Genomic DNA, 22,345 nt, shown 5'->3' on the forward strand with positions numbered 1-22,345 from the left:
AAAAAATAAATGTATACACCTAACAATGTAAAATGTTGATCAACTAAGTTGCATATCATTCAGGTACACCCAAGTAGCAAATTGAGATTTGTTTCAGCCCTTTGTTGCATGTACAGTTGATTGCAATCCCAGGTTTGCTGCTTTATAACATGTAAAATAATCTCCTTGACACTGGAGAACTTCATTGTTGGTGATTTCTTGGATTCGGTGCTGCCTTTCTTAACCTGTGGAACACAGTCTAGCTGAACTTCTGTCACTGCAGTTTTCAGTAACCTCCCCACATTTTGAAGGGATTTAACCCTCTTGACTCCTGCTTCTTTTCAACTTCTTTTTAACAGACCCTTCATTTTAGAGAAGGTTCCTCTTCTGAATCAAATGTGCCTGCCTTGGCCTTCCTCAGTAATTCTCCTTGGAAATTTTAATATATATTACATCTGATAGCACAGTAGTAATTGTTTCCAGTTGGTTCAAGAACATTTACATCTTTTACTAGGTTCTGAATAACACCATACAATTAAAATTCCCCTGAGTTGGTTCCATGATCTGCTGTTTTGGGGCACAGTTATTTAGAACACTGAGAAAACTGTGGTCTTTTTCATGACTGGAACTTGTACTTCTACAATCAGTCTTGGGGTAGAGTCACCCCTTATTAAAACACTTCCTGATTTGGAGGCCTCCCTAATTTCATTTTCTGTCTCAAGATTAGCCCAAGCGTTCTGGCCTTGGGGGTGATAGCATGTTCCAAGTATGAAATCAGTTTAGTAAATTTGTACTAAATCCTTTCTTTTTGCTTGTTCAGACAACCCCCTTTCTTCTTTCAGTATTCATTAACAATTCTGTACAACAACGTGCTCCCAAACTTACTCCTACGCTCTTATCATAGCTTCTGTTCTGTGCTGTCAACAGCTGTCCTTTCCTACCCTCATTCACATCAAAAATCCTCAAGTTTCACCTGTTTCTTCTCCATTACCTATACAACATAAGGTTCCCCAGTGGCAGTACCAATTAGCAAGGGAAGGGTTGATGAGTCACTAATATGGACTAAGCCAACTGCACTATTCTTGCTAGTCTCTGGAATAGCAATAATCAGCACATGATGACACAGTTTCTCCCTTTTTGTGAGCACCAGATGAACTTTACAGCTTCAGTGCATCTTTCGCTTGCCAAGTATATCTATCAATATGCTATCCAGAAGTCCCTTTACAAGATTTACATGCTCTGCAAAGTGTGGTGCAAAATGTTCGGCTTCTTCTACCCAACGTTCAGCTACTTTTATTAACACTTCCCTCATCACATCTATGTCCGATTCAAAACTATACAGCACCCTAGAATGCCTGTAAATCTGGGGACAATTTGAAAGCAACACAATTTTTGGAAGTAGTTTCATGATGTAGGGATTTACATTTCATTGAAAAAGCCTTAAAAAAAGAAGAATCCATTTTTAGTAAATTGCAGCTGCCATAACATTCTCAAAGGAATCCCCAGAGTGCTCCATCAGGACTGTTGACTCAAACACTGCTAATTTTGCAATCCTAGAATATGTAGTGCTGAAGTATAGAGGAGTAAGAACTAAAATGTCTAGTGTTTAAATTCTTCACAAACACCCTCATGAAATCACATCTGCGCTAAGTAAACGTACAACAAAGCTGAGACTGATAAGTACAGCAGATATTTTCCCATTTTCCACACTGGAAATTTCTATGTTAATATGCTTTGAATGATGACACACAAATAAATATGTACTGGAGCCTTGAGGGCTGGGCATGCTGTTCAGACACTTTCTTACTACAGCCCCTTTCCTCTTCCCCAAAGATTCAAGGCTGAGCAACCTGAAGGAGAAATGGATAGATCACTCCTGTACATGCAGAAACAGCTTAGGTCCCTGCATAGAGCTCTTTTGTTACCAGCCGCTAGCGCCAAATCTGATACCATGTTCTGAATCTGAAATCTCCACCATGGACAAGCAAGGGTAGTGTGTGTGTCTCCAAATTGTGTTCGTCAGATTCAGTATGTCACAGCAGCCAGCCATGAAACAATTGGCTGATGGTTTGCAGCCTAAACCTATTTTAAGCATGCCCAAGACCAGCAAAATCAAAAGGTTTTGGTACAGGGAACGGCATAGAACTTAACTGTTAATCTCTTAACCAAATCAGTATTTAGCTCACAAGTGTCCAGTCCATGACAGCATAAACAGCTTTTTCTAATATGCAGGTTACAATTGGGACACCATTTTACTGTAGCACACTTGTGAAAATTTATTTGTTACTGTGTGATAAAAAGGAACCTTTTGGTACAGGTATATATAAAAGCACACATTATATGAGCACAGCTTAATAGGCACCAGCATACAACAATTAAAACCGGTTCTTAAATCCAATACAGTTTCAAGGTTTTGGTTTGTTGGTATTCAGTTTTATGTTAAACCACAGCACAGTGCAAAAAACCCTGTAATACTATCCTCACAAAGCAGTCTTCAGGGCAGTTAATCTCAATCACATTATGGCTGGGAAATTCTGTGGCAAGTTTTCTTTAAAGGTGCCATTATTGAGGTCAAGTCAACATCCTTATAAACTCCAACAGAGAATATACAAACTGGCACTTTCAAAGCTTGACAGTGTATTCCACAAATGAATGTGCCACGGGCAACAAAAACTGATTTGGCAAAGAGGTCCTGCATTATAAAACGTATTATAAAAATAAATTATGTGGGAAACACCAAACAAAAATCAAAAATGTGCCAACCGATTCAAAGACTTTGCAAAATTGGCACAGAAGATGCAGTTCCCCCTTTTCATCTAGTTTTAAAATAATCAGCAAACACATTTCTTTTTTAAAAATCTACACAAAACATCTAGATTCCAGCGGAAGTAGTAAGATACTTCTATAAGTGATCAGTAGCATGGGAGATCACAGTGTTGTGGGTGTAGCTTCGGCAGTGATCCAACCAAGTGGTGTAAAGGAGTGCACACTTATCATACAGAGTTGGCATGGCATCTCATCTCGCGTTCATGCGTAACTGATGAATGATGATGCTCTCTAAAGGAAAGAAAGAAACACAGCAAAACAATGACTGTTACCATGGTGAAACGTGAAAGGCTATGAGGACCCGTACTGTTAATGCTTTAATCCCATCAGTAACCTAGCTACATTACAGAAAGTGTCTCAAAGTGCCACTTCAAATAAGTCAGGGCAGAACTACCCATGTCAAGATGGACGAAGGAGAAATAAGAGCCTGGAGAATTAATGAGGATAGTCTATCTCCATCTTCAGAGCACATTGTATCATATATAAATAGAGGGGCCCTAATCCTGTTCACTCATGTACAGAGAATTTCAATAAGATACAGGAGATTTCCATCTTCTACCACCTCAGCACACAACACACTGAGGGAACCATTGCGGGTGAATGGGAAATCTACACATGCCTCCTATATCCCTAGCCATTCCAGCTCTCTGCTGTGTGGATAACTTGTACTTATGACAGAGACCTCCCATTTCCCAGTGCCCTTCGTGCAGCTAGGCAATGGATGAGGGAAGGGCAACAACTGAAGCTGACTGGGATCCCCTACTCACAGCAACACAGGCACAGTGAACTGGATTGGAAATGAATGTAATTTCAGTATAACGCATAGCGTGCCATTTTATTTCCATGCAAATTTTCTTCAAAATCTAATTCTCATAGTAATTTCTTATAGTAAAATGAAATTCTTTGTATTGTGGACTGTCTTGAAACTAGGAATGATTTAAAGCATGGCATGTTCTTTGCTATTAGTCATTCTGTTGTTTTCAACTCAAAATGTCAATTCATGCCAGGTTACACATTCAACATCCACTCTATCAGGAATCCTCCTCTGCCTTCAGTCAGAGGCTAATATTAACTTTGTATCTATAACTATATAAATTAACTCTCCCTTTCTAAAATGCATTTTTCAAAAGGACAAAAAATCATCCCTATCATAAAAGGGTAGTTCTTTTAACATTTTATTTACTACATATCTAATTTTCCCAGTATGCCTTCACTGTGTTATAACCTCACCATTAGTACAAATGACCAACAACAAAATGTCCGATAATAAACATTTCTAGCAATTTGGTTTATTGATCTTGTTTGGAATTGCGTAGTACCCAGTATATATTTTTATAGGGTTAGATCTAGACAAAGTTAGTTGTTTGTTAGGTCTCACTGAAATTAAAGTGGGAATTAGTCAGGACTGTTATGTCCGACTTAGCTCATTAGGAATTGTGCAACTAACTTACAGTGCAATCCTATACAAATACAGTATCTATTCTTAAGTAAGTCTTATTGGGTTCAGTGGTGCTTACTCTAAGCTAGATGGGTATAAGGTTGTGGTTTAGCCTATTTCTCTGAATAATGAATCAGAAACATGAGTCTAATCTTTCTTATAGCTCTAAATGGCAGCCTGTAGTATTTAAAGTATTGAATCCAAAACTGCCCATACTCCAGTGGAATGAACACATGCTCCTAACATCTGCTCCAGGTAGCTGGGGAATCCTCCAGAGCAGATTTGGGTGGTGTGGAGAGGGATGGGTTGCAAAAGAGTAGAAGAGCAGGGGAAATCCATTTGTTAAAAGTTGGCGAAATGTAACTGTCCATATAAAATCTTGCAACTATATAATGATATTGTATAAAGGTACCTCATAATGTTGACAAATCAGAATTATATTTTCAAAGACATCTAGGTATCTTACCGGTAATTTTCCTTATGTTTGTTTTGTTTTATTTCTGTACTGCCTACTTTCTGAAGCTCTGACAACTGTTTACAGAAGCATTTTAGCATTTTAAAAGAGTCTAGTTCAATTATATTAGCCACATATATATTCACCATAGAGGCATCTCTCCTTCCATCTGAAGGTACATTTAACTAATTGCACAGAAGATTGTAACAGAAATTTAATGCTTCAAATAATGACCAAGTTCCCAACATACTTAAGCTATACATTTTCCTCTATAGAGTAGAGCACCCCATGTGGCTACCCAGTAGGGATATTCAGGCAGGCATAGCAAGTTGCAATCCTAAATGTACTTCTTGGCCCAATCTTGGGGAATTAAGCCCAATAAGCCCATCTGAACAGACATGCATAAGATTGGGTGATATACCCATGTGTACCTACCCGGAGCCTGAGGTCATCTTCAGGGGTCCTTCTCTGGGAGCCCGCCCCCAAAGGAAGTGAAGCAGGTGGCTTCCAGGAGGAGGGCCTTCTCAGTTGTGGCACCCTCAGTTGTTTTGAAATGAGCTCTCCAAAGAGCTATGCCTGACACCTACTTTGTATTCTTTTTGGTGCCAGGTGACGACCATTTTATTTGCCCAGTATTTTGACAGTTTAATTTTCTAACTCAATTTTAATGTATTCCACTTTTTTCTGTACCACTTCAATGCTGAATCATAGCAATTGTTTTTTGCTATTATGGTTTTATTCTTTTAAAATTAATGTTTGTGTATGTTTTTTAACATTTAACTTTTGTTTGCCCAGAGAGTCTCAGCTATTGGGCAGTATAACAATGAAATGAGAAAGAAAGAAAGAAAGAGAGAGAGAGAGAGAGAGAGAGAGAGAAAGAGAGAAAGAAAGAAAGAAAAGAAATGAAATCAAAGTTCTCCAGAGTTGTAAAGTATCCAAGCTTTAAAAATAAGTAATCCTATCTATTTCTCTTTTACAAATAGTTATTTTTGTACTAAACATTCCCAGAACAACAGCTTTACAATCTGTTATTGATCATAATCAGGTTGGTTATGTTCAGACTCCGCTTCCAGTTTAATTTGAAGAATTCATAAAATTAATTTTGGAGTTGTGCAAATGTACAGTAGTTTGTATATTCTGCTGCTTTTTAATCAAATATCCAGTGTACAAGCTCTCCATTGGATCACATTTTAAAATGTAGCTGTTCTAGAAGATTTCCACTAGATGGCACTACTTGAACTTGCCTCAAAAAAACAGTTGCTCTCTATAAAATACTTGGAAATATGATCCACTGAAATTCATAGGGATTACTGCCAGGTCACCATTTCTGAGTACTTTGGAAGGGAAAACTGTGGTTTATATATCTACACTTTCTCTTCATAACTGATAAAACAGCATGGCCCTGGCACATGACTGTTTTTCAAGTACCGTAAATCACAGTAATGATCATCATAAATCACCCTGAGCATTTTGTACAAAGTCTAAGTACAATTAGTTTGGCTTAACTATATTTCAACATTTTAAAATTAACTTTCATTTTACAACTCAGATTATTATGTGCATGCCCAAGGTGCTAACTTTTTATGACTGTGACAAAAATGCATACACAGTTCTGCAGTGCCATCTAACTACTTTTTAAAAAAACCGTAGAATAACCTTGATGGACTCTTTAATTGGGTGTGTGCCTTTCAGAACATCTCAAATGAAATGCAAATGCATTTTGCTTGGGTTTGTACTTTTCAGTTGCAATCCTATACGTGTTTAGACAGGAAAAAAATCCTACCTTTCCCAGCATCTCCCAATATTGGCTGGGAATACTGGCATCTTCTGACTAAAAATGCATAGGACTGTGCCCTTAACTGATAACTCTTATTTGTCACCCCCCCACACACACATACACACACTGAACCTAGAACACAGTAAGTAATTTTAAAATGAAAACAGCTTTTTCTAATTACAAAACATTAGCTGGAGTTCTTATGAAATCTCAGTCAAGATGAAGGAGATTACGCTAATTTGAGAAAGTAAAGCATGACTCTCAATGAAAATAAGCCCAAAAATGATCTCACTGCCAGCAAATGCCAGTTTCAATCAGCCTCAGAAATATCAGCAGCTGATATGCAATAAAAGCACTTCAGAGATCTGTAAAAGCGCTCTTACAGTAGTAGCTTGTGCTATAAGCCAGTTAAAACATAGGAGTGTGTTAGCATAAAGTGTTTTACAATGCAAATGTGACAGATTTGTAATCAACATGAGCCCAGCCCCATATTAAACTTGAGAGGGTACCTAAGCAGATAAGCATTCTGTTTAGTCCATCACTGATAGTCATCTTGAGAACCTCACGTGATTTCGGCCCTCCTGGTATATTATATGAAACAACAGGAGCTGCATTGACCCAGAGGCTACTGCAGCAGCAACGCTATGAATTCCTGGGTCACTCACTGGATGAATCACATCAGTGGCTAGAATACAGAGCCCACCAAGTTTTTGCTCATGTTTTTGATCATGAGGGCCGGCTTATGTAACCCTGAAAGCTGGCAAAGGGTTTGGCAGTCAAATGATGCTGTCTGTGATTGCATGCTTAGTTACCCCCCCCCCCCTTAGTTACCTCATGTAGGGAAACCTTACTCCAAATCAAATTACACAATCCTTCCCCCTTCGGGGAAGTCGGGGAGGATCTTGCTTTTATATGCACAGTGCTCCCATTGGCTATGCAAGATTCCACCTTAGCAGTCCATGCCTGGGGGGAATTAGTGATGCCACAGAAAAATGGCCGTCAACTTCTCCACATGAAATTGTCCATCTACAGGCAAAGAATAATCGGGTGCTTTATCATCATTGTCCTTGCCCATTAAAAGCCAGCTCCTGTATTTTGGCACAGTGCACCCAGCAGTCAGAACCGAAGAGCGGGCCTACAGACAGAGGGAAACAGCCTTGAAGGGAAACACAATTAGTCACTTATCCAGGTAACACATCACAAATGCTCTCTTCTCCTTTGTCCAATGTAAGTGAATGGCTGCCATTTGCTCCTGCAGAGATAGTAAAGTGGTGCACTTGCTGATAGCGTTGTAGGAAGGATGGCTGACCTCCACCTTCCCCCATGGCACTGTGGGGGCTTATGTGGGGGCTGTGGGGGCTCACTGAATGAGTGCCCCATGGGATGTGAGGGGTCTGTGCACACTGCACTTTGCTTCAGTGTGGCTGCAATATACAAGCCACGCACACCCCACACATGAGGGGCACTTTGGTAACCCTATATGTTAAAGGCAGTTTTTGGATGCTATGTTTCTCACTTTCTCTACCACAACCCAGAAACAAAAATGGAAGGAAGACACAGCGACAGAAGTGAACTATGTTCATTCATGTCCTATTTGTCACATTTTTTAAATTACATTTTATTATTTACTGCATTCAGAGAACCTGTTATTCTCTTGGCTTCATTCCATACCGGAAGGGTAAGCTTGTGCAAGCAAAGGCAAGAAAAAGCAGCTCTTGCAGGTGCTAATTCTACCACAGCCTTACCACAAAAGGAGTAACAAGGAAGCATTGTGCAGCTAGGTGTTGTGTGGCATTGAGTGTGCATGTGAGAAAGAGAATGAACACACTGGAGTAGCTGAAGATGTCCCTGGAAGAAAGAGAAAAGGAGTAGGGCAACTAAGTGAGAATGAGTCACTGTGTAATACGGCTGGGAAAAAACAATATGCAGAAAATTACAGCACTTAGTAATTAACTACCCGGATTCTGGCACGCATGGTGCTGCGTTAATTGTTCCTTCAAATGCTCCCTGGCTGTGTATAAGGAATTATTTTGATGGAGCAGCAGAAGCAACTTTCTTCTCCCTGCTACTGCAGCACTAGCTTAATCGTTTGGTTAAAAGGAACATGCTTGTTCAAGCCAGTTCTACAAATTTAGATTGAGTCAATTTCCCTGTCACTGTTAACTTCAGACTCTTGCATGCTTCACCCCTGTAAATATTCACAATTGTAGAGCATTAGGCATTCAGTATTATTAAACCTTGAGCTTCACATGAAAATATTTTCTTGGAACTTCTGCTAAAACAGCTGTGAAAATAGCTAGAAATAAGGAATGATTTAGTTGTCCATCAATGTCAAAATGAAACATAGAGTATCAAAGTGAAACATTACTGGAATCCATCAGCTCCTGTGAAGGCACGTCCTACTTACTGTTTACTGCCAATTCTCTGCAAAAGCTTTATTATGCCTTTAGAAATGGAAATCCTAACCACCAATATTTGCTATAAACCTTATATGAAAATACAATGGTCATATCCTATATTAGTCTAATTTAGGTCTCATTCATTTCAGTGGGTCTATTCTAAGTAGGCCTAACACCAATACAACCAAGTGTTATGATTCATTACTTCCAGCTGAATTATAACAAGCCCTTTAGTAAACTGAAATAGCAATAGATTCATGCAACACCTTCAAAGACCCACCATCTTATTGTGGGTTGGACATTTGGGGGATGGAGCACAATTTGATCAAGTAGGCTCTCACCCTCAAAAGTTTATGCCGGGGTTAAAGGTGCCATATGGTTTCTTACCGTTTTTGCTACAACAGTTCAGGACAGCTACTCATCTGAGATTTGCATACTAACTGAAAACTACAGTCCAGAAGCACTGTAGTGAAGAGAAAGACCTGCCTCTCTTCCATGAGACTTTCTGTGGCAATACTTGTGCCTATTATTATATATTAGTATATATAAATATATAATTTTGGCTATGATGCGTTCATTCAGTCATATGCTACGTCCAACCAGTGATGGGTGGTTGCATTTCTTTTATAAACTCTTTTCTACAGCTCCATCTAAACCACCAAATCTGTTTGTTGCAGATTTCTAATACACTTTCCTAATGGAGAAACTCACTCACTGTTTTAGCTATTTTGCTTTTTGTGCCACTCAGTGCATACACGTTCTTACTGCTACTGTGCATAATTTCCCTTCCTTCAAGAATGGGGTCAGTATCGACCAAAGAAATTCACTCTGGCAAAGACGGTGCATGTCAAGTCACTTCTGCTAGAGGCAGGAATTTTGTTTTTAGTCATGCTTCTGTCAGTGAAAATGCTCATAACAGCATTGGCTCTGTTAGTTAAACATGATTATAATAGCAGTCAATCATATGCACACCAATTTCTTAAAACATGCTTTTGAAATTAAAAGCAAGGTAGTTCAAGAATTCCAGTATCAGGCAGTAGACAATAATTAGTTGATAACTCTAGACCCAGACCTTGCCTTGGAAGAGAGATGCAGGTTCACTGCATAGTTAGCATACACCTGAAAGTAGAACCTACAGTAGGCCTTTTCTCCATCCACCTATCCCAGTTCACATTAATACCTTGCCAAGACCAGAAGGTACAAAGCATGATGTAATTTTGATCATCCACTACAGATGTGATCCAGAGCTCACTAACATCGACAAGAACTTCCAGCTTCTTTTAAGTAAGCCTTCAGTCAGGTCCCATTTGAGTGGGAAGCAATCATCCACCACATCAAAAGCCTCTTGGTTCTCTCATGGCTAACAGTTATCTACCAGGTCACAATTTAGAGAGAGATTTTCGTATTCCCCATTTCTATCTGAGAAGCATCAAAACTAGTTGAACAAACTATGCAGCTTCTCAAAGGCACCCGCCTCATTCACTGCTTACCTACATGATTTCTCAGGCAAACTACTGATTTAAGTTGCTTCGGCAAAGAAAATGGTGGATATTTTCAAGGCAATAGAGAAGAGAGGGTAGTTGTTTGAAAGAAAGTTAATCTAAACAGCAGCTCCCTTTTAGAAGCTGCTCAACCAGGCCTGCTTTTTAGTGAGACTTTAACCCAACGAAGAGGGAATAAGATAGGATTATTACATTCGATAGGTAAAAGCATGCAAATTTTAGTAGAGGTGACAGCTTCAGCAGACTTAATTAGTATGTGCAAAACATTTAGACGGGGCTTATTTCCATGGAAGCAGTAAAACCTGCACAACATACCCCCTTAGCCATTGCCCTCAGCCCTTCCCCCCAGCAAGGGCAGCAGAGCTATTGGCTGAAGACTTCTTCAGTTCTATTTTCATAGACTGAGGCTCGAATTTGGTCTGATTTCCTGATCCTGGGGCTGTCACAACTGGCTTCCCGGCTTTCATACCTTTAGACATAGGGATTCGGGTGGGTGTAGGTCTCTGGGATGACCCATCCTGTCCTGTCTGCAAGACAAAGAAAGGGGGAAGGAATCATGTTTTTATTTGATTTATTTATGACTTGTCCCAGCACCTACTGAGCAAAGTGACACAGAGTTTCAAATAAAAATTAAAAACCAAAAGAAAATTTACACATTTCATGAATGAAAATAAACAGGAGCAAAAGTATTCAATGCAGTATTGCCAGCAAGTCTTTGAAGTAAGGGAACTAAAGGCCATTTGAAAATTGGCAAAGGAGTGCAGAGTTGGAAAGCTGCAACTCCTCACTCTGCAAGGTTAATTTCTCCCAGGGCTGACTGAGGACACTCCAGTGCCTAAGACAGAGCAACAAACGACACTCAGTTGCCACCCAGCCCTGGCATTCCCAGGACAAAGTGCCCAAGGCCAGTCAAGATACTGTCACCTGCAGCAGAAAATCCCACAAGGACCTCTTCTGCTCACTAGCAGTACTAATGCAAGAGCAAACCACAATACGCTCACACAGTCAGACACTTGAGGCACCAAATGGCTTGTAGATGGTTAGAGGGAGTTGCCCCCACTCCTCTCATAGGGGTACTCTTGTTCTGTCCCTCCACTCATTCACAGACTCATTCAGTCCTGTGAATGTGAGGACTGGGGCCAGATGGTCCTATTTGCCACTGGTAGTTTAATAAATAAGTAACTGTTCTCACGGAGTCTGCTATGGCGCATGTTCAACAGGAAGGTGTACAGTCAAGTGAGAAGTTGCACAAAGGATTGCACAAGGGACTCATACATGAATACCACATCTGGGGCATCTGCGTAATGGTGGACCTGGGTAGGATTGGCCTCCTCCTCATGCTCCAGTCTATTGGTTCAATCAACACATTTAGAGTCAGGGAATCTCATTCATCAGCCCTGCTCCAGATTCCATACACCCACTCCTGACCTCCACACATTGTTCAGCCTGCAAGAATGGGCTTTAAACCTATCAAATGGTATACATAAGTTCACATTCAGGAGTACTGGCAGTGCCAAGGTTTCTAACTATAGAAGTAGAGCCCATTCTTATGTTCTGTGTCATGGCCAGAGGTCAGTGGAAGGGTCCACAGTCACAAAATGGTCAGGAGCTGGGCCAGCAGCTGACTCCACCCTGCTCTATATGTTGACCGAATTCATGGAGCAGAACAGGAGAAGGTGCCATTTGTGACTATTACAAGTTTGGGAGTTCTTACTGCTCATGGCCTGCTATTTTAAAAGTACTGTATAAATCCAACAAGAATTCAGTTCTGTACTTCTTGTCCATTTGGGACAGAGATGGATAACCTGTAGCTCTCCAGCTCTCATTGGATTACAACTCCCATAATCACTGACAATACTGGTTGGGGTTGATTGGAGAGGCAATCCAACACCATCTGGTGGGCCATCCCAATTTAGGCCTATCTGTACTGCAAACTTGTCAGATTTGGACCACTATAACTGACACCACTTTGTCAGAAGTATCCTGGGAACAGTCATTTGGGGAGAAGTTGAACATTTCCTGTTAGAGGCCCTCACTACTGCCCCACTGTGCTACAATCCCCAGGGCTCCATAGGATGAGTGAATTACTGCTACAGCCGTTGAGCCTCTAGCATGGATATGCCCTGAGCACAGATCACCTATACTTATCAGGAATGCAAGCTGCAGGAAGAAAGAAGACTGCTTACATTCTAAATCTCCACAGCACAGCCATCACAGATGGTCTGCAACAATTTGCAAATACATCAACACATTTAAAGAAGGACAAGTATAAGAAACTGCCCTCTGTCATTTAAATTAATTATCTGTAGTTACTATAAATGTGGATATGATTAGATGGGAAACAGATAAGTCTTCACAAAGGGCTTGCTAGTTATTTTAGAGACCATAGAGAAATCTCACGTGCATATCCTTGCCTACAATTATATTGTAATATGCAAATATGGTTTTTATAACAACTCAAAAGGTCAGCCATCTGGTTACATCTTTTTTCCTCCAAACTGGGAAAGTAATTATTAGGAAGAAGGAAAGCTGTTGCATATCAGTTATTATCGCCATAAGAGAGATGTTCAGGATGAATACTGAATCATGAATGAAAAAGTGTGTTTTTGGAGATAATTTCTAAGCAATGAAGCATTCTGTGGCACCTGCAAGAGCTTTCATGAGCTAAAGCCCATTTTATCAGATGTCTGAATGGTTATTCTCCATTAGCAACTGAATACATACAAGGAACTAGAGACACATGAGTAGAAATTAGGGCTCTGCAGAGAAATGTCACACACCTACAGCTACCCAATTTATTTTATGGCCTTTTGAGCTGTGCCTGCATTCTCCCACTAAATTCCAAGCTCACAAATGTGTTTATGGCAGTGAAGGAGGATGGTTTATGCATTGAACAAGGCAGGTTTCAGTTCATTAACACTTCTGCTGGTAAGGAATCTGCATCTTCCCAGTGCCACAACATTAATTCAGCAAATTTAATGGCAAGCTCATTTCAAAGTGCACACACACTCCATGATTTTCAACTTGTTTATTATATTTTATCCCACCTTTTCTCCAAGGAGTTCAAGGTGCCATACACTGCTTCTTTCCCCATCTTTGAAGTGCTGGAAAGTTCCTAGCTGAATTATTCTCCCCCTCTACTGACTCAACTGATCTTGTGGGCTGACACAACAGAGAAGAGTGAACAACGTGTGGTCTGCCAGAAAACGTTGGACTACAACAACCAGCATTTCTGACCATATGGAGCTGGAGTCCAACCTCATCTGGATGCCCACAGGTTCCCCACTCTGCAACAGATGATCTTATTCTCTTGCAGAGAATGGTTTGAATTTTTATTAGTCAAGAATCAAAGCACTAGCCTTTATCTTATGATAGTTCCTGCTATAAGATATTTAAAGAACCTGGCCAAAATGGAGGTCTTTGATCCCACACATTAGCTCCAGGGTGGGGTAATCATACACCTTATGGATAGCAGGCCCATCTCATTCACATTTCTTTTAGGTGAAGGGTCCCCAACATTTTTGGACCAGTAAGCACATTTGGGCATTTGAAAAACTCCTGTGGGTACCACCCTACAATGACTCCCATGAAGGATGTGTTAGGAAGAGAAACAGCAAGACAAGAGGCTGGGGAAAAGAGGGAAATAGAAAGGTTTGCCCCCCCGGCCCATTCAATCTGCTTCTGTTGTCTCAGGCCACTCCCCTTGGCTTTCTCTGTCTGTCCACTTCCAGCCTAGCTGTTTCTCTCTCCCCGCCTCCCCCTTCTCTGTTTTTTCAAATCCCAAGTTTCTTCTTTCTCTTCTTCAGTCTTAGTCCCTGGACCCACTATTCTGTCCCACATCTTTTTACCTTGCTGTTTCTCTCTCCTCACTATTTTTCTCCCCTCTCCTCCTTTACTTCACTTCCTTTTCTTTTCCTTCCTGCCGAATAGCTGACTAGTAGCCATTTAGCTGACTAGTAGCCAGGAAGGAGAATCTGTTGCTTTATGATTTTATAATGTCTTAATTTATTTTTTGAAGGAAATGAAGAGCTTGCAGGTGCCATTAATGGTGCTCATATGGGGCGGGGGCTCTATTTGAGACTGACTGGGCATCCAGGAGCATGAAGCAATTAATCTGCTTGATTTCCCTAGGTCTCCAGAATATTTTAAAGAGATATATGCCAGCGGTGATGCTTAAGACCCTACAAGAGGTGCAGAGACCTTTATTTCAAATGCTGACTTAGTATCACTAACTATTGTTGAAACAATCCATAATTCCCCAAGCTCCCCAGGTACTTCCGGGGAGACTCCCTTCCTCTGGCATGCAAGAGAAAGAGAAGAGGAAGGAAGTCTATGGCTCACAGCAACTCATGTACATAGCAAGGAATCCTGGATGCTTATTACATTTGAATTGGGACAGCAAATCCCCAATAAGAGTTTAAAAAGAACTCAGGCTCCCACACCAAAGTCTAACTCTCTGCCCCTTGGGTTGCACTGATTCTCAAACAAGCAGTGCACAAACAATATTCCATCAAGTTTTATGTTACTCACCATGGATTGTGTTCCTCGCGTGGATGATGTGGTAACGGGTGTAATAGTGATGGTACTTGTAACTTTACTTGCTCCAGGCCTTGATGATACGTTATTCCTTGGGGAACGAAGGACAGTCCCAGTCATAAGCTCCTTCTCTGCTGCTACATTCAGAGGTCTGACCGTAATCACAGGGCTGCCCCCATCTTGAGCAGCACCAGGAGAACGCTTAAACTGAGAGCCTAGGTGGATGTGGATTTTGTTATCCTCCGTTGTTATAATGTTTGTGTTGGCATTGTACTTCCGGACTGGAGTTGGGACGGTTTGTTTTTCCGGTGTCACTCGAAACACGGCCCTCCCCATGGTCATGTCTTGTGATTCTGGGGACACGGTAATTTCTGCAGGAGCTGCAGAGGTTGACACAGTCATGATTTGAATTGGGGAGACGGGCCTTTCCATGAATGGAGACTTTGGACTCTCTGAGGATTTCTCTCTGGAGAATGTGGTTATAGTCACTGGTGACATTGCTCGTTCTGGGCCCACTGGGACCTCAGCAGCTTTCCCTTTTGGAGACATGACATTAGGAGAGGGAATAATGGTAATGCGTGGTTTCTGATTTCCCAAGGTGGGGATGACTGTGGTACTTGAGAAGAAATCTTCAGCTGTTGGGCTAGTAATCTCCAAAGTAGCTGTACTGTTCTCATGATCTGGAGTTACTCGAATATGAAGAGGCTGCCCCTGCTTTGGAGAAAGGACAACCTCTCCAGGACGTTCTGGACTGCTCTGTATTCTGGCTCCTTTATCTTGAGTTGCCTGGGAAGCATTTTCTCTCTTCTTCATCCATGGAATCCAGGATTTCCTCATTGTAAGATCATTTGCTGCAGGAGGATATCTGTCAAGCACAGATGACCTCTCTGTGGGCTTTTTAAGCCCAACCTGTCGAAGATTGCTCATAATATGGTTCTCCTCCTGGAAGGATTTTCGTATAAAGACAGCGGGCGTTTCCTCTTCTGCTGTGTCGCTGCTTACTGCATCTGTTTGTACTCCTGTGGATGTAACAGGTACGTCTACCATTCGTCTACCATTCATGCTGGGTCTCAGGGCACGGCTATAGCGTTTAGACAGCTCAAGCTCTTTTGTTAAGTTCAGCACCTCCTGCCCCATTGTCTTGTTTTTATTTTCTTCTTCCAAAAACCTTTGCTGAAGGACTGAGTAATCCACTTGGAGCTGAGAAAGCTGGTCTTCTTTGTTCATCAGCTCATGAATTTTCTCTTTGAGAGCCTGCACTTCTGCTTTCAAGTCTCTGCTTTTAGCTTCTTCCAGCCGAAACCTTTGCCTCAGCTCCGCCTCCTGACTCACTGCCTCTCCTTTTTCTATTGCTTTGTTTTTAGCAATCTGGAGCTTCATTTCTTCCAGCTGTTGAGAAAGGAAGTTAGCTTTGTCCTGCTCAGTCCTAAATTTTTGCTCAAGCTGATCATATTCATCCTCAGTCTTCATCAAGTCTCCTTCAACCACTTCCAATTGCTTGAGACGTTTCTTCAGTCTTTCCATTTCAACTGTTAGTTCTTTAATCTTATTATCCTCTTGTCCAGAAAGCCCTGGTCCTTTTTTAACTCGTCCTTTGGCTAGTTCTCTTTCTACCTCCTCAATGCCATCAATTCTTTTCTTTAACAGTTCCACTGTACTGCTCAGCTCGGAAGATTTTTCCTCCTCACTCTTCAGCTTGCCAATTAACTCATCCTTTTCCTTTGTCACACTGGACACTTTTTCCTCCATTTCAGATTTCAACTTCAAAAACTTTTTGCTTTCATCTATTAGCTTTTCAGTGACTTCCATAACCTTTCCTTGCTCCACCTTAAAGCTCTTATTCAAGCTTTCAACCTTTCTTTCTTCCTGCTTTATCTTCTCCACCATGTTTTTCCTTTCATCCACCAACATGACAGTGAAGGACTTCAGTTTTGTGAGATCATCTTTTAAGATTAATTCAGCCTTTTCCAACTTGTTTTCTGAAGACTCAAGGTCCTTGACTCGTGTCTTCACCACTTCCATCTCATTGATCAGATCTTTGGTTAAGCTCTTTTCTTTTTCCAGATTCAAACGCAGCTGGGTGCATTCAGATTTGCTTTTGCTGAAAGCCTCCTCTAGCCTTTCTAGTTCTGACATTCTCTTCTGCAGTTTCTCCACTTCAAGCTTCAGTTCCTTGCTATGGTGCTCTTCTTCTTGCAATTTCTTTTTAAGCTCTTTACACTGAGATTCAGTTTTTGTGATCTCCTCATCTTTGCCTTCCATTTCAAGCACGCGCTTGCGGAGATTTTCCACCTCAGCCATCAAGCTGGAGTTCCCACATTCCCCTTTAGCTATTTTGTCTCTCAGTTCCTGAAGCTCCTCTTCAGTCTTTTGAAGACTTTTATTGGTTTCTTCCAGCTCCTCAATTCTGTGGGTTAAACCGACCAACTTAAGCCTGAGCTGTTTGTTGTGTGATTCTTGACTAACCAGTTTAGCAGTCATCTCCTCATGTTCTTGGGAAAATGACGATGTCTTATGTTCCAGTTCTGCCTCTAACTTCATGAGTTTCTGCCCATCCTCTTTATTTTTGGAACTTATAATGTTAAGCTTCTCTTCCTCTTCTCTCAATTTCTGAGTTAGGTCTTGTATTCTCTGGGTCTGCTGGTCGAGTTGCTCAATATGCATCTGCCTCTCATCCACCAGCATGAGTGCAAATGACTTGAGCTTGACTAATTCCTCTCTTAGTTTGTTGAGCCTTTTGGCATGTTCTTTATCCTTGCGGGCTTGATAGAGCTTTTCTTGTTCGAGAAGCTTCTTTAATCTGAGGGGAGGGAAAAATGCACACATTGTCATAGGCTTCCTTGTTTAAAACTTTTAATTCCTGCTTCCTAAAACAAGATTCCTAAAAAACTCCATTATATGGCAATGCACATAATGTGGGTCTGCGCAATGTTGTACGCTTGCCAAAGCTTGCAGTGTGTTCCTTCTTTGAGGGGAGGAAAGTAGTTTTAAATGCTCCTGAATCACACATAAGCCAATATCCATTCCTTGAGAGTTGTGTGTGCTGGAACAAAAAGGGCAGAGAGCACATAACTCTTTTTAATCTTATCCTTCCCCTGCCACCTCCTTCCTATTTGCAAGTAGCAGAACTCAGACAGCCTTCAAATACAGATATGATTTCTGGCCAGATTGGAGTAACAGAAGAGGAGTTTGTACAATTTGTGCAAATTTATGCAATTTGCACAGATTGCACTGGTGATACGCAGCTCTTAGCTCCAACACTGCACAAGTATATTCAGCAAAATTACAGAAGCCCCCAGTTCTGACTCAGCACTCTTTTGGCCATCTGATCAGAAACATATTGAAGTCCCTCAAGTTCAAATGCAATGAGTTTTCCAGTTTTGTACCTCCTTAATAGGAGCCCCAGTGACAGTCTGAGAGAAGGCTGTAGGCTCACTATGGTATTCTGGTTCTGCAAGACTGTATCAGTGCAAAGTGTTCACAACCAATGAAACCACCTGAGAAAATGAGGTCTGGCCCTTTCGGTTTTGCAGGCAGCTATGTTCTGGATCTCATGCAGTATCCTAAGTGCCATAACATTTCCTGCACTACTTTTTAAAGTTATTTGGACAATGGTAATTGAGGTGAGACTTCAGCAGCCACTCAATGTACAAGTTTTTTAGAGGGCCAACTCTGGGCTCAATGTTGTTCTGCTAGACTAGACAGACCTCCATGCTTTTCTCTTCACTGTTAACTCCCAAAGAAACTGGTTACACAGAGTATCTCTCAGATAGAGAGTGCCAACAGACGCTAAACAGACCACTGAGAAACAAGAAAGAACTACCAGGGTGTTTTGGAGAATTCTAAGGTTGTGAAAGTGAAAAGTTAAGCAACCCCCCCCCAAAAAAAACCCCTCTCCCACAATCTAATGAGGACTGATCAGAGTCAGAGTCTTGGCATACAAAATGGCATTTGGAGGGGGAAAAGGGGGAAATTGACCTCGCATGGGATAGAAGTAGGGAAGAGAGGAATGCCTGTTTGGGGAGAATGGCTTGCTGGGACCCTGAAATGAACACTCTTTAGGAAGAGAGCTATGTGCTGCAGCATTTTGTTACAGGTTCCACTTAATCTTTTCTAATCCCCCAGCTCAAAGACACTGTACTAGAAAAACACTTTGTTAAAGAATATTTCACAAATAATGGAATATTCAGCACTATTAAGTGTAATCTGTTACATGCCTCTCCATAAAAATTGCTTGGGGAACAGCAGCAGAACAGGACTACTCATTGACTTCTCAGAGACATCTGGCTGGCTGCTGTTGGAATACCAGGCCTTTGTTCAGCACAAGAATACACTCTTTCCAATAATACACCAGTGTAGGGTACAGCCAACTTCTATAATTCTCCACCTCTTTAGAGTTACCATGCACTGATGATTACGCAATGACAACCAAACATGCCTGGCCGTACATGCGCTAAGAGCCAAGAGCTGCACCATTAACAATTTGAAGTTCGGTTCCAGTTCAAGTTCTTTGCTATAGCTATACATAAACTCCCTGGCATGCTTTCAGTTCAAATGAGCAGCACCCATTTTTACCATATGTATGGCATGTACAGACACATACCTAAAAACAAAGGCTCTGGAAACACACTCCCTACATGATCCTGTCAGGCACGCTGCACTCCTTCCCAGTGCTTAGTGAAGTATGAATGACCCTGTGGTCTGGAAATGGAAACCAGCTATGCTGATGGCCTGACCACTTATGAATTGCCCGCTCCCCCACCCCCCAAAAAAGGACATGCATCACCAGAAAAAGGGGGCAGAAGAAGACACTGATTAGCATATAGGTTATATATATTAATTTGTATGTATATATGCAAAGTTATACATGATTAATGTACTTTCAATAGAACTGCAGTACATCTCATCACCTCATGGAAGACCACAACCAGGCAAACTGTACGCTCTCCTGTTTGTTCTGTTATTCAGCTGCTAATGCTTAGTGGGCAACAGTTCTTTAATCTTTAAACCAGAATTGTACAGGGCAGCTCTTCAAACAGAGGCCACCTTCAAACAGAGGAGAGCCCGTGTAAAAGAGAGCACTTGGCCACCTTTGCAAAGTGCCAACCATCTGGTGGCTCTGACATTCCAGTCCCACCTCCCACTCTCTGCAAGAGCAGGCATGCCACATTACAAACTTGAATGAGGGGTTGTGTGCTGGAAAAGATGGTCATGGACTTTTAATCACATGGCTGTGCAAGCAGCGTGTTTTGTTTGTAACAGCAGGCCACCTGAAGGAAGTGGGAGGGGTACAACTGACGGTGATGACAGCACCTGAAGTGGCGGCCAATTCATTGCAGGGTAAAAGCCAGTTAGGGAGAGGCCAGGCTTCTCCTGGCTTAGGAAAAAGAAATGTGTAACCTGCTGCTCTGGGGTATGGCTCTGCTCACCCAACAATGAGTTACTACTACCACAGTAAGACAGGTAATCTATCTGTGAGGTAATCTATCACAGGAAGGTTTCAAAAGTGTTGTTCCGTGATGGAAGAAATGTGTGTGTAGTCTTTGTTTCATTCTTAGGACAGCTACAGACTTGAAACCAAGAAGGGAGAACAGGGGAGAGCATGAAAGCAAATCCCACATCTTTGGGAGTATGGGAGATCAAGGCAAAAGAAATGTTTACAAAAGTGTTTTAACCTCAGATGACATGATGGAAGATGATTCCCAACTGTCCGAGTGACTGAAACGTGTACGTGCCATCTGTAGCCCTGTGTGTACATCATCTGCCGCCCCTTGAAGGGAAGTGGCAGCCACAGCTGTGCATTTCCCCCCCTCCAATGCACAGGAAGCATTTACTGCTTTTTATCATAAAGAGAAGCATGTACCCAGTGGTATTATTTACCCTGATTTGAGATTATTGGCACAACTTACTTTTTGGAAGCAGTTCTGAACGAGATGTCCAAGGGGGACTAGGCAAGGGCTTCACTGTCTTTTCAGTATTGTGAACAGTTGTGTCTACTAGACCAGAACAGGTATCAGTGCTGCTACCATTCAGACTGAATTAACCATCCCCCTGTGGGTATTTCACTGCCCACTAGAACATTCCAGATTCAATGAAGTTCCCCTGAAAAGGCAGACTTTATTACTCTTTAGAGTCAAAGCAAATAGAAAGCTATTTAGAGTTGAAGTTCACAAAATACATTCCTGTTTCTTTTGCCAGAATTTTTTAAGATTTCCAGAAAGTAATAATACATTTTATAATTCTGCTGTTAAGACTTGCAAGCCAAATAGTGCTGGTATTTTATTTTAAATTGACAGCTGACACATATTTAAAGCATGTGTCAAATCACTGTTTAAATCACAGAAGAAATTCTTCAGCTTATATACTGTTTAGAATGATACAGAACGCTCCGTGTTACAGTGGATTATTCTACATGAAAAGCCCTTGCAAGGAGAATAAGTGTGCAATTATCTTCTAGTCAAAGATGTCCTGCATTTCCTGCATGGAAGAGCTTTCCAGATTGTGAAAGTGTCCCTCCCATTAGCCAATCCTGAAGCTAGTCATGAGAGAGAGAGAGAGATTGATTGATTGATTTCTAGGGATCTGGAAAAAATGTGATAAAATTTATTTTTCCTCCTATTTTTTTTACCCATCCCACCTTTTTTTAAAGTCCAAGCTGCTTTGTTAAAGTGCTTACATGATCACTTTCCTGATAGTCCAAAAAGTTCTGGTTATGTCCAGCTCATCTCTCACCTGTATAGAAAAGCTACTTCTGTGCAGTAGTTGCACATCAGCCTTCAACAGTGCTAAAAAGTATGTAGGGGATTGAGAGTAAATCAAAATGCACATCCAGAGAGGCGGAAGTGACTCCAGTTCACAAAGAAAGAAATTTTTACATGGTGCACATTATTATCCCTATACTATCAAATATGAAGGAGTATACATAGTTCCTGAGAAACCATAACCGCTAGTGAGATCCCAGTTTACTTAAGAAATTAAGGACCTGCATGTTCACACATAACAGCATGCGCAAGAGTCTTTTCTGTTCCTGTAGGGCAGGGATCCTCAAACTATGGCCTGCAGGCCAAATATGGCCCACCTCAGAGCTTTCATTTGGAGAAAACGATCTCTGAACGAGTCTGAAAGCTCTGAGCTGCCGCAGGCTGAAAGCTGAGACTCTTTCAGTTTTGGAGACTAGCAGAGAGCCGGTGCACACGCCAAATTGTAACAGCTCCCTTCATCCGTGCTTGCACTGGCTCTCTGCTAGCTCTGGCTAGCTCCTGCTGCTGTGCCGGTCTTGCCAGCGTGAATTGTGCATGCGCCGGCTCTCCCCTCTATTTCATGCATGCGCTGGCTCTGAATATAGAAGAGAGGAGGGTGGTGGGAAAAAGAGAGAGATGGAGACACTAAAAAAGATAGAAGGTAAGAAAAAATATATTTTAACTATATAATACT

General features: G+C 41.4%; 1 protein-coding gene across 5 annotated transcripts in view; it reads right to left on the reverse strand.

Moving 5' to 3' along the window:
* Window positions 1-2,229: 2,229 nt before the first annotated feature.
* Window positions 2,230-22,345, reverse strand: part of FILIP1 (filamin A interacting protein 1) — a 107,217-nt gene continuing 87,101 nt past the window's right edge. For 2 of the 5 annotated variants that reach the window (XM_044421618.1, XM_044421616.1), the window contains 2 exons: window positions 14,906-17,711; window positions 2,230-10,902 (listed from right to left, as the gene is read on the reverse strand). In XM_044421618.1, the coding sequence (XP_044277553.1) occupies window positions 10,708-10,902; window positions 14,906-17,711 (3,001 nt within the window). In that variant the 3' untranslated portion in view covers window positions 2,230-10,707. The remainder of the gene's footprint in view (window positions 10,903-14,905; window positions 17,712-22,345) is intronic. The other 3 variants (XM_044421617.1, XM_044421619.1, XM_044421620.1) reach the window with 3 other exon arrangements.

The sequence above is a fragment of the Varanus komodoensis genome, unplaced genomic scaffold (genome assembly GCF_004798865.1).
Source record: "Varanus komodoensis strain SLA01 unplaced genomic scaffold, ASM479886v1 scaffold12, whole genome shotgun sequence".
NCBI lineage: Eukaryota > Metazoa > Chordata > Lepidosauria > Squamata > Varanidae > Varanus > Varanus komodoensis.